This window comes from Equus przewalskii, chromosome 1, assembly GCF_037783145.1.
Source record: "Equus przewalskii isolate Varuska chromosome 1, EquPr2, whole genome shotgun sequence".
Taxonomy (NCBI): domain Eukaryota; kingdom Metazoa; phylum Chordata; class Mammalia; order Perissodactyla; family Equidae; genus Equus; species Equus przewalskii.
This window is the reverse complement of record NC_091831.1, coordinates 38984109-39001578: the sequence shown is the minus strand read 5'-3', so window position 1 is coordinate 39001578 and position 17470 is coordinate 38984109. Positions and strand designations below refer to the sequence as shown.

The 17470-nt window shown below is 40.4% G+C and overlaps 2 protein-coding genes across 9 annotated transcripts in view; one reads left to right on the top strand and one right to left on the bottom strand.

The window, feature by feature from the left end:
* LIPA (lipase A, lysosomal acid type) overlaps positions 1-17470 on the bottom strand; it is a 277547-nt gene that overhangs the window by 193686 nt on the left and 66391 nt on the right. Inside the window, exon 1 of one of the 6 annotated variants that reach the window (XM_070561884.1) lies at positions 450-644. The exons of 3 other annotated variants lie outside the window; for them this stretch is intronic. The gene's annotated coding sequence lies outside the window, so the exon portion shown is untranslated. Of the gene's footprint in view, positions 1-449; positions 645-17470 lie in introns of those variants that run through there. 2 more of the 6 variants (XM_070561934.1, XM_070561953.1) reach the window with 2 other exon arrangements.
* Positions 550-17470, top strand: part of LOC103545869 (interferon-induced protein with tetratricopeptide repeats 5-like) — a 77956-nt gene continuing 61035 nt past the window's right edge. The window contains exons 1-3 of one of the 3 annotated variants that reach the window (XM_070561783.1): positions 550-716; positions 1305-1421; positions 9831-12920. In XM_070561783.1, the coding sequence (XP_070417884.1) occupies positions 10141-11271 (1131 nt within the window). In that variant the 5' untranslated portion in view covers positions 550-716; positions 1305-1421; positions 9831-10140 and the 3' untranslated portion in view covers positions 11272-12920. Of the gene's footprint in view, positions 717-1304; positions 1422-9830; positions 12921-17470 lie in introns of those variants that run through there. The other 2 variants (XM_070561761.1, XM_070561775.1) reach the window with 2 other exon arrangements.

The following is a 17470-nucleotide window of genomic DNA, read 5'->3' as shown; positions in this document are numbered from 1 at the left end:
CCGCTCTCATAGGATTGTGGGTGAGGGTGTATAAATCTCTTTGCAAAGCTATTCAGCAATAGCTAGGGAACTATAAAATATATATATATACATTTGACCCCCAAATTTCTCTATAATTACACAACGGAAATAATGGCACAGGTGCACCACCTGTGTTGTCTGTTGAGACAAGAATGGGAGCAGGGACTTCCGTTTCAGGTCAGGGCACATAAAGATGGAAAGAGCATCGCTGCCACCCTCATAACACAAATCACGCTGAACAATCTCCTGTCACGTTCTTCAAAACAAAAACAACTCAATGGAGAGGCACGCGGCCTCCATGAGACAAGTAAGAGCGAAGACCAAAGTCCCCAGGTTCAAAGGCCCCGGCTTCAAACTCCGCACCCAACGACCCCGGGCTCCCAAGACGTCTCCTCTCAGCTCCTCAGACCGGCCAGGGCCCCCCTCACCTCTTCCAGAAGTTTCCGTTTCCCGCAGCTGGACGCCGCCCAGTCGCGGATCAGATTCACTTTCTAGTTACCCTTTCCCCCTCGGTCCCGCCTTCAAGAAGACCAACCCCCCCGCACCGATAGAAAAGGGCAGCCGCAGCGCGGGAGCACACGCCCGTGACCACGGACACGCCCGGGCGCGCGCCGCCGCTTCTCAGCTCGTGCTCCCGGTCCTGAGGAGAAAGCCCGAGGGGCTGCGGCTTCCCTCGCCGACCCCGCCGCCATGAGGTAAGGTCTCTTCCCCGCTCCTCCCAACTCTGCGTATGCCTTTCTTCACACCGGTGTTTCTCCTTGTCCCGTTTCCAGCGCAGCGCTGCGGCCCCTTGAGGGGCCGAGCCCCTCGCGCCCCGCAGCCGGGCGCGTGGTTGGGGACGCGTCCCGGAGCCCTGTGCGGGTCCCGGGCGTCTGAAGTCGGGCCTGTCGGCGAGGGTGGCCGAGCGCACGCGCCCCGGGAGGCCTGTCTCCCCGGCGGCTGCGCGGATCCCCTTAGCCCTTGGCCATCCCCTCCTTCCCAGGGCTGCAGCTGCGGTTCCCTCAGTGTGTGCAGACGCGGTTTGGCCGCAGCCCTCCAGGCGGCGCATCGTCTGCTGCTGCCATTTTGCCTGATTTCTGGGTCTGAGTTCCTCCCTCCCCGGGAGCTACCTTTGTTCGCTACACGGTCTTACTGCTCCGCCCGATCCGCTCTTCTATGATGATTTCTTCCCCGTCCCCTTCACTAGTGCATGCTGGTGGGGTCCTTTTCGTCCCCATTTTGTGTCCTGTCCCCGGGGCTAGCACCCTGCCCTGCATGTGGTCACTGAACCATCCGCATTTCAGAAGTTGAAGACTGAGAGGTTAAGATCTTGGGCGCCTGAGGCAGATAGTCCTTTGTTCTGAATGCTGACTCTGCACAACTTCTAGTTGGGTGACCCAAAGCAAAGTTTCCTAAACTCGGTGAGTCTGTTTCTTAGATGTTATAAAACTTAATGGCAGCCATCTCTTAGGACTGTAGAAAGGGTTAATTGCTTAGCACATGCTATTTGCATATCTTGACTATTATTGTAAGTAAAGAAGAAAATAAGTGCCTCACTTCGAACATTTGTAAGAAGGGAGGGAGGTATCAGGAAGGAGACTGGAGAAACAGGAAAAACGGGGTGCACAGTATCTATATGCAAGATGGGGTGGAAGAGGGATGAACCCCATTGGGGACTGTCTCCCAGGAACAGTGAAAGACTGCTCCTTCCAGGCAAAACTCCAGAATTACCTGAAGATAAATACCCCTTCAGACACAATAGTCGCTCTCCGCCAGCCTCCCCCGGAGGCAAAGTTTACAACTTAAGTGAACAAAGTTTAAAAAAGGAAAACTCATGGCATCCAGTTATGCAGAGATTCCACAGAGTCTGGGCAAAGCAGTGGAGTCTGAAAATCCCTTTGAGATCTCAGACCACATTCAGAATGCCTGAGGCAGCCCTACTCATTGTCCTTGGGCTGAGCTGATAGAAACCTTCCAGACAGAAGCAGGTGTTCATTTTACTCTATGGATGGGCATGGGGCTGCTAAGCCCATATTGTCATGGATCTGGGCAGGCTGTTAAGCTCATGGCATGTCGTGCCTAGGATTTTGGTACAGTTACCCCAGAGAAAGGAACAACTACCAAGGGACGGTCTTGCCAGGTTTCCTAATCAGGATTGTATGAAACAGTCCAAAACCTATTTTCTTCTTTTTTTTTTTTTTTTAAGGATTGGCACCTGGGCTAACAACTTGCCAATCTTTTTTTTTTTTTCTGCTTTATCTCCCCAAACCCGCCCTGTACACAGTTGTATATCTTAGTTGCAGGTCGTTCTAGTTGTGGGATGTGGGATGCCGCCTCAACGTGGCCTGACGAGCGATGCCATGTCCACGCCCAGGATCTGAACCCTGGGCCGCGGCAGCGGAGTGCACAAACTTAACCACTCCGCTACGGAGCCGGCCCCCAAAACCTATTTTCAAAATCTAAACATGAAGTCAGACACAGAGCATGCCAAGATAGAAAGACAAGTGGGATAGGGCAGAGTGAAGTGGGAGAAAGTTTAGAGCTTCTGTCTTTATTAGCAGAAGGGAAGAACTAACAGAAATTCCCTCATCTGGCATTTAGGTGCTTTTTATGCTAGACTTATGCCTCTGGGCTGGACATGCCAGAAGTTTCCAAAATGCAACTGCATTCATTCACTCATTCAACAAATATTTATTTGTTGAGCTTCTACCATATGCCTAGGATAACAGATGCTGGGGACACAGAGGTGAAAAAATAAAATCAAAACAAGGTCCCTATTCTCATGGGGCTTACATTTAAATGGGGAAACAGACAAACAGTAGATAAGTGAGTAAAGAATCAACATAATTCAGAAAGTGATAAGTACTATAAGGAAAATAAAATAGTGTAATGGGCTAAGACAGTGATGTAGAATGCAGGGGGCTATCTTAGATAGCTCTGCCACAGGCAGCCTCTTAGGTAGGGAATATTTAAGCTGAACTTACAGGAAAGAGCTAGTCATGCAAAAATTTAGGAGCAGAGCAATGTGAGTAAACATAACAGGCGTAAAAGTCCTTGAACTTGATATGTTCAAGATAGGAAGAAGGTCAGTATGTCTAAAGCACAGTAAGTGAAGAGAGTAGTAGGAGAGAAGGTTGGACAGACAGATGAGGCCAGCTCCTTTAGGGACTTGTAGGACATGGCAAGGGCTGGATTAATATCTAGGGATGTTGGGAAGTCATTGGGAGATTTTAAGCCAGGGTACGGACATAATCTGGTTTACATTTTCAAAAGGCTACTGGTACTATGTGAGAACCAAAAGTGGAAGCAGGGAGACCAGATTTTTCCGCAGCTCAAAGGGAAGGTAATTGTGTTTTAGACTAGGAAATTAGCAGTGGAAATGGAGAAAAGTGGATGGATTTGAGATGCATCTGGGTGGTAGAATTAAGAGGACTTCCTATTGGATTGAATGAGGAGTTGAGAGAAGAGGAGCAATCAAAGATTACTCCTAGGTTATTTGGCCTTGGAACTAAGAGGTGCCAAACAAGGTGGGGAAGACTGAGGGAGGAACATGCTCAAGGAGCCCAGATTTCTGTATTGGATATGTTTATTTGAGTTGCTAGTTGAACTTGTAATTGAAGATGTGAATTGAAGATTAGGTAAGTCTGGAATTCAGGGGAGAGATCAGAGTTAGAGGAAATACATTGGAAGATCATCAGCATATATATCAGAAAGTTTGAATTGTCGGGAAAAGAGGTATTTCAGTTCACTTATCTTAATAATGATAATTATATCTTTGATAACTAAGATTCTTGCTTTTCCTTCAGATCACTTCTAATACATTTTTACCTAGGTCTTTTGAGAGAGATCATTAATCACCCCTAAAGAAAGAAATCTCTGTAGCTCCATGTCTGAAGCACTCTGCACAGCACGTCCTACTGAGAAGTTGTTCCCTCTCAAAACAACTCCAACAATGTGGAATGCTGTGACTTTAGATTGAGGACTCATATTTGAAACAAATGATTTCTTAACCTGAGACTTTTACATATCCAGCATGTCTTTTCTAATGGTTAGTCACACAGATCTCTTACCTACTCTTTAAGCTGGTCTAAAATCCCTTCATGTTTTCTCTTTAGGTCCTCCTGAAGTAAAGTGAATTTTACATACATTAGATATATCTTACATTTTAAAGCGAACTATTCTAGAAGACAACTTCCAATTTTTATATTAAAGAGATAGTATAGCATTATTGTTGAAAGTCATTAGTTTTTGAGTCAGGCAGAACTAGGTTTGAATCTTGGCTCAGCCACTTTAATAGCTGTGTAACCTTTAACGTGTAATTTAAACTGTCTCCCAGTCCTCATCCATAAAATTGTGAAAATAATGAGAGATTGTTATAAAAATGACATGTAATTTGTATAAAGTGCTTGGCACACTGCCCAGCATGTATAAACTATCAGTGAATGGTAATTTTATTTTTTTGAGTACTCATCTGATTCTAGATAGTATTTTATAAATAGTATAACATTTATACTACTGAGCTGAGTCTGCAGGGAGCCCAGGTCATATGCATAAAGTTGTTTTTTCAAACACATTCTTCTTTGCCATTTAATTTAGCTCTTGACCTTGAATAAAATATCAGAAATTTCAAGTTAAAGGAGAACTCTAACCTGTTGGGCTTGAGGCCTTTTTATCCATTAAGTCCTAAATGCCCAGTGTCTCCAACTATCCTGTCCCATCCAGTGGCCACTAGACATATTAAAAGTAAATAAATTAATAATTAATAAAGTAATAAATTAATTAAAAGTAAATAAAAAATTCAATTCCTCAGTACGAGCCACATTTCAAGTGATCAGAGGACACATGTGTCTAATGTCTACAATATTGACAGCAGAGGTAAGAACATTTTCATCATGGCAGGAAGTTCTATTGAAAAGCTTAAGTTTAGAACCTACAGTCACTAAAATCTGGGACCTGTATACAAGTTTGAATGTATATACACAGAGAAAGAGAATAAATATGAAAAAATTATAAAAATTGAAATTAATCATTATAAGCTAACTTAAATGTTAATGTTTAAATAGTGTAAAGTTGGAAAACATTTCATGGAGTAATATATTAGATTATAAATATAAAATGGTATTATTTTCCAATCACTACCACTAGTTGTGCAGTTAATCCAGTTCTCTAACTTTTCTGTTACTTTTGGCTATTAGGATAGCCGCTTTCCAGTTGCTGAAAACTTAGTCCAATTCAGTTTAAAACCTCAATCTCAATAGCACAGCTAGAGGCACTCACAACTAGAAGATACAACTATGTACCAGGGGGGCTTTTGGGAGAAGAAAAAGAAACAAAACCCTCAATCTCATATTAGATTCAAAGCCCTCTCCTCCTCCTTCCAAACCCCCAATGAATATTGGCATAAATGCTATAAAGAACAGGAAAATGTGATAGAGTAGACTTTAGGATGACTGGCAAGGTGGGGGTGCAGCTTTAGCTAAGGTGGTCAGGGGTAGGCCTCTGTGAAGAGCTGACATTTGAGCCAAGACCAGAATTAGGAGAATAAGTAAGCCCTTGAACTCTGTTAGGAAGAGTTCACAGAGGGAATAAAAGGGAGGTACAGGTGCCCTGAGGTGGGTACATACGTGGCATAAGAAATAAGAAACAATAAAATTGTTTTAAGGGCTAGTATGTCTGGAGTGCAGTGAGCAAGAAGACAGTGGTACAAAATGAAGCTAGAGAAGTAGACATGGGCCAGATGATGAAGGGCATAGCAACCATGGTTAGGAGTTTGAGGCTGGAGATAAAGATTTGAGCATTAACAATGGATAGCTTTACTTTGCTTCATATTCCATCTTTCTTGCAATTTCCTCCTTCTCTCCTACAAGCATCATTTTCTCCCTTAATACTGGATCATTCCCATCGGCATATCATTAAGTCATTAAAACACATCATGATTAAAATATTTTTTGACAATTCCTCCAGCCTCCCTCCAGCAGTGGCTCTATTTCTCTACTCCCTTCATAGTAAAATTCCTTGATACAGTGGCGTATATTCCCCATATCCACTTCTTCACCTCCCATTATGCCCTCAACCCTCTCCAGTAATGTGTTCTACCACCATTCTAATAAACATTTATCAAGGTCCCCCACAGGGTTACCTCTGCCAAAAACAGTGGTCTCATCTCTGTCCTCATTTTCTGAACCTCTTAGAATCATTTTACACATTGAATATTCATCTTTCTTTCTTGAAATAAATATTTTCTTCCTTAGGCTTTCTTGATACCAGATTGCTCGGCTCTCCTGCTCCCTCACTGATTATTCTTTCTTGGCCTCCTTTCCTGTCCTTCTATTCTGCTTGACCTGTAATGTCTTACAGCTTAGTTTTTGACCTCCATTTGCACTCACTCCTAAGGTAATTTCATTCTAGATCTCATGGTTTTAAAGTTAATCTGCATGCTGATGACTTCCAGTTTTATATCCTGAGTTCTAGTGTCACTCCTCATCTCCAGAATTTTCTTCATTAATATCCAACTTCATACTTGTCATCTTCACTTGAATGTCCAATACAGATCGCAAATGTAACATTTCCAAATAGTCCTCTTGATATATCCACTCAGTTCCTGAAGTCAAAAGCATAGGAATTATTCTTGATTCCCTCTTTCCCTCATGGTCCTCCCCACACCCAATCCATCAGAAAGACATGTCAGCTCTGCCTCCAAAATACAACTATCCAGTCCTCACTAGCCCTTCAGTACAAGCTTGTATCATCTCTCCCTGGATTTCTTCAAGAGCTGCTTTCATGTCTCTTTCAGGGACATTTGCTCTGCCCAAGCTATTTAAATTTTAGTTACCTCCCAGACCCCCTGCCAGCCTCCCATTCCCCTCTCCTGCTTTATTTTTCTCCTTAGCACTTATTATCATCTTACACACTGTATATTTTCATTTATTATTTGGTCTTTTTATGGCATACCCCACCCCTGTATTAGAATGTAAGCTACAGAGTGTCAGGATTTTTTTTTTCTGTTTTGTTCATTGTTGTATTCCTAATACTTAAACAGTACCCTGCACATAGTAGGCTCTCAATAAATATTTGTTGAATAAATAGCTTCCCACTAGTTTCCCAACTTCCTCTCTTGAGCCCTTATCATCCTGTCTCCACAGAGCAGCCAGAGGGATTTTTTAAAACCTAGATCAATCATGATCATTTCCCTACTTAGAAATCTGCCTCCAGTGATTTCCCTTTGCAATTAGACTAAAATTTATATTCCAAGCCCTGCATCATCTGGCCCTGCCTACTACTACACCTCATCTCCGGCTACTCTCCTTTTTGTTTACTATCGTTCAGCCATACTTTTCTTGTTTCTCTCCTCTGAACTTTCCAAGTTTGTTCTCACATGAGGCCTTTGTGCTCACTGGTTCCCTAGCACAAACCAATGTTTCTCAACCTCAGCACTATTGACATTGTGGGGGCTGACCTGTATTGTACGGTATTTAACAGCATGCCTGGTTTTGACCTAGTAGATGCCAGTAGCATTCCTCCAGTGGTGACAACCACGTTGTCTCCACACTTTACCAAATGTTCCCTGGGGGGCAAAACCACCCTGGTGGAGAAGCACTGGTTTAGACCATTCTGCCCTCAGGTCTTCTATGAATGCCTCCTTTCATTGTTGAGATCTTCCTTCAATTGCCCCTTTCTACAAGGGCTATTCCTTGTCAAGGATAACTAAAATACCCCCACCCAACACCATTTAATCCCATTACTCTGGTATTTTTTTTTCTTTACACTTATTGTCTGGAATTATGTTGTCCATTGATTTGTTTACATGTTTATTTTCTGTCCACTTCTTTTGTTCCCTCCTCATGCAGATTGAAATTACCACAAAGAAAGGACCCCTTTCTGTCTTGTTTACTCTTCCATCCACTACAACTAGAATATTGCCTGGCAAGTATGAGTGAGGTGATCACTAAAGGTTTCTTGATAGAAATATTAATATAGTTTCCATAAATTTCCAAATATATATTTATATTGTACATACAGAGAGGGGGCTCCTGTTTGCAGCAGAAAGGAAAATACACACACAGTACACTGTTCATCTCATAATTAGAGCATTCTCTCTTGGAGAGAAGCCTTAAGTAATTTTTTTCTGTATATTTCTTGTGACCCTTAATTATGGCCAGTAATAGATTTAGAAAGCCTTTCCTGACTGCCTCACCACCATCAGCAAAACAAACAAATAAAATTGGGTCTATTATTAGGACTTTGTCAGTTGCAGACAGTACAAACCCAATTCAAACTGGTTAAGCAAAAAGAGAGAAAGAGAGATTATTTGTGTAAGAAAATAGAAGTCCAGTGATGGACAGGGTGATCCAGGCAAGACTGGGTTGAGGTATCTAGTCGGTTCCATGAGCAATCCATCTTTCTTCCTGTCTAAGTCTGCTTTCTCTATGTTTCATTCTTTCTCAGGAAGGTTCTCCCCAAGAGTTTGGAAAGATAACCGCCAGCAACTCCAAACATATTTTCTACCAGCTTAAAATTTTGGGAGGGAAGAGAAATAGTTTGAGCAAGGTCCCATTTCAACAAAATCATATTTTAATTGGACTATCTCTGAATAAATCACTAGGACTGGGGAATGGCTGGAGTATCTTTTGCCTTCCTGCAGACTGGAGTGAAGGGTGGACAGCCTGTCTCAAATCACATGGACTGAGAGTAGGGGGAGAGATTGTTCCACAAAGGAAAACCAAAAGAAGGGATCCTCATCAAGTAAAAGCCACAGATGTCCACAACACTGGACTGTGTCCCCTTCTTGGGCCACTTCCATGGAACTTTTTTGGAATGCTGAATTGTAATTGACTGTTTACGTATAATATAGGCTTTGTATAAGCAGGACTGTGTCTTGTTCACAGTTACATCCCCAGGGTTATTCAGAAGATCTTGCATATAAAAGGCTGTCAGTGATGAATACATAATTCCTATCCCTTCCTTCCCCCTTCATCTCCCTAGTTTCAGAAACAGGGTTTCCACTGGGCCCTATAGAGATCACAATATGCCTCCCAAAAAGGGAACTCAACAAATATCTCTTGAAGTGAATATTAAGAGGAGATAAGTAAGCATTAGCCTTTATTATTGCCTGCAGCTCCAGAGGTCAGAAGGATATGGCACTTACAAAAAACCTACTAAGATTCTTTTTGCCTTTTCCTCATTTTTTCTAAATCTGTGTTAACTCTCCTATTATCTGTCTCAAACTTAACGCTTCTCCCTATCTCTTGCTATACCTGTTCTCATGTGTTTCTATGCCTTTTCTCTCTGTGAGGTTTTCTTTTTCTATCTTTTGGGTTTTTTTTGTTCTTTCTATATGTCTTTGCAAAAATGATATATTCATGTGGTTTCTCTGTCTTCTTCAATGTACTTCTTTTTCTCATTTATCACTCTTTTCTCCCTTTACTACTCATAATACAGAAATGGAATTTTATGTTAATTATCGACTGTGTATATATTCATTCTTAATTTTCAAGGCTAGTTAATGAAACATTTTAAAGTCCCCTTTCTAAAAAGAAGTGGTACTCGTGGGTTAGTGACTGCTAAAAGGAAATACATACCCTATAACATAGAAAACCCTGTCATCCCTCCAGAATGGATTTTGGAATAAATAATGAAAATTTAATGGAATATTTCTGAGACATAACTGTACACAGAGGAAACTAGTATAAAGTTATAGGAGCCTACTGCTTTAACTGTAAGACCAAATAAAAGATAAAATTGGTGGTTAAGGAAAGAACAGGATTTAAGGTTTAAAAATTGATGATTTCCTTTATTTCTTTGAAAACTAAAAAGGAGTTTGTCTTTGACAGTGAAATTCCTGAAGACTCCTTGAAGGCCATTCTGTTGGAGTTAGAATGTCACTTTACATGGAGTTTACTTAAGGAAGACATTCTGTTTGATGTGGAAGACACAATTGGGCAACAGCTTAAATTTCTTACCACAGAATCCAGGCTTACTCTCTATAACCTATTGGCCTATGTGAAACACCTGAAAGGCCAAAATAAAGATGCCCTAGAGTGCTTGGAACAAGCAAAAGAAATAATCCAGCGTGAACACTCAGACAAAGAAGAAGTACGAAGTCTGGTTACTTGGGGAAACTATGCCTGGGTGTATTATCACATGGACCAGCTTAAAGAAGCTCAAATGTATATAGACAAGGTAGGGAATGTCTGCAAGAAATTGTCCAGTCCTTCCCACTACAAGTTGGAGTGTCCTGAGATTGACTGTGAGAAAGGGTGGGCACTCTTGAAATTTGGAGGAAAGTATTACCATAAGGCTAAAGTGGCTTTTGAGAAGGCTCTGGAAGCGGAACCTGACAATCCAGAATTTAACATCGGCTATGCCATCACAGTGTATCGGCTGGATGATTTTGATAGAGAAGAGTCTATAAAGAGCTTTTCTCTGGGGCCTCTGAGGAAGGCTGTTACCCTGAACCCAGATAACACCTACGTTAAGGTTTTTCTGGCACTGAAGCTTCAAGATGTTCATGCAGAAGCTGAAGGGGAAAAGTATATTGAAGAAATCCTGGACCAAATATCATCCCAACCATATGTCCTTCGTTATGTAGCCAAATTCTACAGGAGGAAAAATTCCTTGGACAGAGCTCTTGAACTTTTGAGAAAGGCCTTGGAGGTGACACCAACCTCTTCTTTCGTGCATCACCAAATGGGACTTTGCTATAGGGCACAAATGATCCAGATCAAGAAGGCCGCTTGCAATAGACCTAAAGGAAACGATAAACTGAAAGTTGATGAGCTGATTGCATCTGCTATATCTCATTTTGAAACAGCTGTGCAACGAGACTCTATGTATGCGTTTGCCTACATAGACCTGGCCAACATGTATGCTGAGGGAGGCCAGTATAACAAGGCTGAAGAGGTTTTCCAGAAAGCCCTTCGTCTGGAGAACATAACTGATGATCACAAACATCAGATCCACTACCACTATGGCCGCTTTCAGGAATTTCACCGTAAATCAGAAAATACTGCCATCCACCATTATTTAGAAGCCTTAAAGGTCAAAGACAGGTCATCCGTGCGCACCAAACTGACAAGTGCTCTGAAGAAATTGGCTACCAAGAGACTTGGTCACAATGCTTCAGATGTGCAGAGTTTAAGTGCCCTAGGGTTTGTTTACAAGCTGGAGGGAGAAAAGAGGCAAGCTGCTGAGTACTATGAGAGGGCCCAAAAGATAGATCCAGAAAATGAAGAATTCCTTACTGCTCTCTGTGAGCTTCGACCTTCCATTTAAATGCATACTCTAGGAAATTAGTTCTAAGCTTTTCTCTTCCTTTTGGGTTCTTATATTTTTGTTTATTGTTTTAATCCGTTGTGCATTACAGAGCCAATTTTCATTGAATGGTCATTGTGTACCAGGCATTATGCTAAATACTTTATATATATTATGATGAATCTTTTGCTGTTTTATATTTTTTTAAATTAAAATACTAGAAGCCATTGAGAAACAGCAACCTTCCAGCTGTTGTAATTTTTAAAAATATTGTGGCCGTTATGACTTTATACCCTTTTATCTCTGCTATTTATAATAATTTTCTGATTCAATTTTGTCAAGTTCCCATATTACTCATTTATGCAATGAGCATAATCCTATATAAGCATTTGAACCTACATCGAGAACACTCTTTCAGAAATACACAGTTATATTAGTTAAGCTCTTAACTGTGCAGCTTGCAAAAGATGGAACCTTCCAGTTACAGATGTTCTAACTTTGATGAGGATATTTAACCATCAACCTGATTGTCACCTAAAGAATCCTTTTTGTTGAAAGAAAAAAGTTGATATTAACAAAAAGTTTGTCCTTCAGTAAAAGGAGACAAACTAGAGCATGAGAAAAAAGGCAATAAAGGAGAGAAACTAGAGCATGAGAAAAAAAATTTCCTCAAATACAGAACTTTAGGGCCCCATGAGAAATCTGAAGTATTATATCCCAAAATATTCGTTTGTTAAGTAGCTAGAAATAATTATGAGGAAAAGAATGAATAATGAAAAATTGTTAGTCTCAAGTTTCTCGGGTTCTTTTAACTAGAAGAATAAACCTAAACTAAATCTGGTTGGCATTAATTTTATTCCTTCCAATTGAAATTGCAGTATTTTATGTTAAAATCATTGACATAGAAAGCAGACCAATTGAGAAACGTGGAGAGATGATAAGCAAATGGGTAAAGTAAATACCCCCTACTTATATCCCTGGATTGCCAAGATTTCAGGCATTTAGTTTGGGGTCTGAACTGGGTAGAGTTGTCATACGTACAATATCTGGCCTTTGGTTAACTGTTTGAGTATTCCAGAGTTACTTCTTGGAAGCTTTTTCTTTTGTCTGAAACGTTCAGATTGATATGTTTTGCTGTAGATCCTGCAGGAATAGTTAAGCCTTGCTTTCAGTTTTAATATCCACCTTGAAGAGTCACTACTTAAGGGCTCTTATCCCAGGGGACTTTTTAAATTGGGATGTTACTAAAAGCCGCTTCTCTAATGTTTCTTTGATTATAGACTACACAATTATATTTACCACCACAGTATTAAGGGAAAGGTGTGCCATGTGATTTAATTCTCCATACTGCCAGTGTGGCTCTTAAAACTACTATGTATGAATGTGTGTGTGTTTTACCTCTCGTTACTATTTTTTTACTTTTAAAATTTATATTATGGTTATAACTATTATAAAAGTAATGAATTCTCATTGTAAAGTTTTAAATATACAGAAGTATATAAATTTAAAGGTGAGAGCACTCCCCTCACCATATCCCATTCTACATCCCCAAGGTAAACTTTTTAACAATTTTCTATGTATCCTTCCCGATATTTTTTCTATACATAGGCAGACATCCGTGTATACTGTAATGTATCTCATGAATTAAATTTTTGAAAAAGTTTGTTTTACTTAAGTCTCTGCTGTTTTTATTTTGCTCATTTCATTTGTGTATTCAACAAGGAAAAACAGGGAAGAGAATGATCTTTACTCAACTATTTCAGAAAGGACTGAAGGTCGAAGTATCAGTAGAAGCATTTGTCCCATTTTGCAGCAAATATTTTATTTTGCAGCAAGTCATTATCCCCCATTAGGAATAATGTTGTAATTAAGATTATGTTCCCAAGTAGAGACTGCATGCAATGAAATACAGTTATAGCAAAACAAAGATACAACTATAAGCCTCTGTATTTAAATACTAGACTTTAAGGTCCACTAAATGACTTTAAACTTCACTAGATATTAAAACCTTGAAATATAAAGAAGTCATGACATACTAAGAAAGTATAAAATCAGCATATGAAAAATGCAACTGTAAAATGAACTAAAATTAATATGTTTATAACAACTTTAAATTTGGTCAATAATTGTGCTTTCCTTCCTAAAATCTATAACTATTTAGAGTTAATTTCATAGACTTTGGTTTTAAAAAAGACCTCAGATTTCACCTTTATCAATTAACCATCAAAACTGAGGTTTGAGGGCCAGCCCTTGTGGCCTAGTGGTTAAGTTCACTGTGCTCCGCTTCAGCGGCCCAGGTTTGGTTCCTGGATGTGAACCTACATTACTGGTTGGTGTTCATGCTGTGGTGGTGGCCCACATACAATATAGGGGGAGATTTGCAACAGATCTTAGCTCAGGGCACATCTTCCTCAGCAAAAAAACCCCACTGAGTTTTGAATTATCTTCCTAAGTGATAATTTCATCTTCAAATAGTCCTTATTCTTAGAAATTTGTTTCTTCCATTTAGCTGAAGATTTTTGACATCAAGTTTACACATATTTGACTGTCATCAAGAATCTCAGAGATCTAATCATTTTTAGAGGTGACATTTTGTATTAGCACTGTTGATGCAAACGGCAGAAAACCCAGCTCAAACTAACCTAAGCAAAAATGGGAATGTAATGGCTGATGTAATTTAATAGTCCAGGAGCAGCACTATTTCAGATAAATTTGAAGGGATAAGTGAGTCACCAAATACATATCAGTGGCTATTAATGGAAGTCAAGTGATGCTGAGTAGCCAAAAACCACATGTCCAGTACACATGCCTTAAAATATTTGAACACAGTTGCCCTGTGGCCCTGAGACTGCTTTAAGCTTAACATGCCATTTTCTTTCACTCACTCCCGTAAGACATTGAAGCTCCTCCCCATCATGGTTAATTTGAATTCTCTTCAAATGGTCTTTACCCTTTGCTAATGGTTTGTGTTCAGTTTAACTTAATACCTAAAGGGAGGTTTTAGGACTGTGTTAGAATGATCCCTTCTTTTTTCTATGAACTATACTTCTATTAATGTAGCCAAAATCAAATTATCCACTTAGTATCTGCTTATGTGTAGGTTTTTCCACACATGCCATTTTAAGGTATGCCTTTGACATCCTATACCTGAGCATTTGGCTTTTGAAAGTGTTTTATGTCGCTTGGTAGCATTGAGCACTTCAATTCAGATGACCAGATCTCTTAAAGAAGTTGTTGAGGAAATATTGTATGTAAGGTGCTATTCATTGCAAATAACAGAACAGATAATAGAAAACCCAAGCTGTCTTTAAAACAGAAAAGTAAGAATCTTGTTTTCAACTTGATTAAGCAACACTGAATCTTTTTAAGCAGTGTAACTAAGACAACCACTCTCTCTACTTTTCAGCTCTGATTTATTAATTTGGCTCCATTCAGAGAAAGCCCTGCCCTTGTGATCCTAAGATGACTGCCACATGCACTCTATGTCATGTGAAACAGCATTTCTCCTCCCCTAACCATAGAGGAATTCCAGGTTTGCGGTCTCATAGGGTCATCTCAGGTTACATGCCCATTCTCAATTCAGTCATCATAGCCAGAGAGGAAGGTATCATGCTCATTAGTTAGGTCTGAGACACATAGCTGGCCCTGAAAGCCAGGAACGGGGACTTCCCTGGAAGCATATGGACTGCAAGGTGCAGGGGTGGAATTATCAAGAAAATTGCTATTGGATACTGGCAGCCAAAAACACCAAGGGTATGTAGATTCAAATCAGTGCCTTCTTCCCCCACTCCATACATTTCTCTGTAGCAAGTAAAGAATTTCAGAAAGGAGCCAGAGTCATTCTTAACACTGAATCCCCAGGTAAACTTTTTGTGTTGGGATTTTTAGGTGCTGTGTCTCCTCAGTCTGGTTCTCTTCTTCCTTCAGATATCTGCTTTCCTCCTCAACATCCTGGAGGGCAGCCTAGTAGGGTGGTGGTATATAGAAGACAGAGCAAGGGAAGAAGTTATACTCGCATTGTAGCAACTACTACCAACTGTACTTGAGATAACTTCAAAAAATCGGTAGAACAGCCAGAGGCATTATGGCCTATGAACGTGTCTGAAGTACCACAGATGGCTGTGTTGACTGAAATAATGACCGGAGAAGCCGTCACCAGCTTATTCACTAGCTGCTGTGAGGTCCACAGGTCTTAACAGGACTAGTCCAAATTCAGTGTAACAAAGGTAGATGATAAACGTGGGCATGGGATGATCTGGACATCAGACTAACCCAGATTACCCATGTGGTCAGCCTGCACATGTATATGTTTGTGATGGCAAAGACCCATAGAAAAACTGCTTTGCATTCACTAGATTAGGCACTTTAACATGTTACCTTATTTAGCCAGCTCAACACTGCAAATGCATAGAGCTAGGCTCAGAGAAGTTGAGTAATGTTCTCAAAATCACAAGCTACTAAGGCATTAAGTGGTAGGACTAGGATTTTAAACAGATCTGACCTAATTTACAGTGCACTCTCTGTCCACTGTATCAGTGGTTCACAAACGTAACCCTAAATCAGAATCACTGGTGAAGCTTCTTAAAAACCAAATTCCCAGGTCCCACCACAGACCTACTAAATTAGAGGCTGTAGGGCTGAAGCCTAGAAATGTATATATTTGTAGAGCACCCAAAGTCATTCTGAGGATCAGCCAGGTAAGAAAATGACTATTACAGCCTATAATACCTTTGGTGGGCTGGCCTAGTCTGATCTATATCCCATGCATTCCGTTTCTAAGTAGAAATCCTAAGGGAAACTATATATGTGTGTGATGTGGAAGCTCTGAATAAAAAGGTTAGGGGAAATAACAGAAGGAATAAGCAAGAATAGTGAAGAATCAGGTTTGAGGAGGATCTTACTTCAAAGGACAGCCTGACTCCCAACTCTGGAGCCACATCAAAACTAAAGTAGAATGAGATTAACCCAGAATTGCATTGAATCTCTTCCCAAAATTCCTCCTCATCAATTATGTGAAGAGTCTCCTCAAAATCCATCAGAGTTGCCAACTAACAAAAATATTAATCTTTCTCTCTCTCTGACACATGTGTATAAACACACAGACACACACACAGAGTACCTTAGCCCTTTGCACTGCGAAGTTGGATTTTCAGGTTCAACTCCCTTTCCCTCCCTTTCCCCTTCCCCGAGGCCTTTACCTGGAACCTCACTATGAACTGTAGATGGCGCCCTGTTCTTTTAACTTAAAGTACATAATAACTCCAACATTTGCCACATAATTCGGAAAACTCTCACATTCAGGGGCCATTCAGACAGTGAGTCATAGAAAAGATCATTTGCTTTAACTAACCTGTTTGTAGAAATCAGCCGACAAGAGCTGCTTATAAACAGAACAATTCTTTGGGAAACACAGTCTACCACAGCACTTCTCAAACTTTAACCCACATGCACATCACTTGGAAATCTTGTTAAAAGGCAGATTCTGATTCTGTAGATCTCACAAAGGGCCTGAGATTCTGCACTTTAAACAGACTCCTACGTTATAATGATGTTGCTGTTCTTCTGTCTACATTTTGAGTAGTAAGGTCTACCACATTGTTCCTCAAACTTGGCTGCACATTGGAATCACCTGAGAAGTTAAAAAAACAAAACACTGATCTGTAGGTCCCACCCCAGACACTGATGTAATTGGCATGGGGTCCAGCGCAGGTATTATGATTTGTTTTTTATTGAGTTCATGATAGTTTACATCATTGTGAAATTTCAGTTGTACATTATTTCTTGTCCATCACCATATAAGGGCACCCCTTCACCCCTTGTGCTCATCCCCCACCCTCCACCCCCCTTCCCCTGGTAACCACTGAACTGTTTTCTTTGTCCATGTGTTTGTTTAAATTCCACATATGAGTGAAAACATATGGTGTTTGTCTTTCTCAGTCTGGTTTATTTTGCTTAGCAGAATACCCTCCAGGTCCATCTGTGTTGTTGCAAATAGGATGATTTTGTCTTTTTTAATGACTGAGTAGTATGCCATTGTATATATATATACTACATCTTCTTTATCCAATCATCAGTCGATGGGCACTTGGATTGCTTCCATGTCTTGCCTATTGTGAATAGTGCTGAAATGAACATAGGGGTACATAGGTCACTTTGGACTGTTGATTTCAAGTTGTTCGGAGATACCCAGTAGTAGGATAGCTGGGTCATATGGTAATTC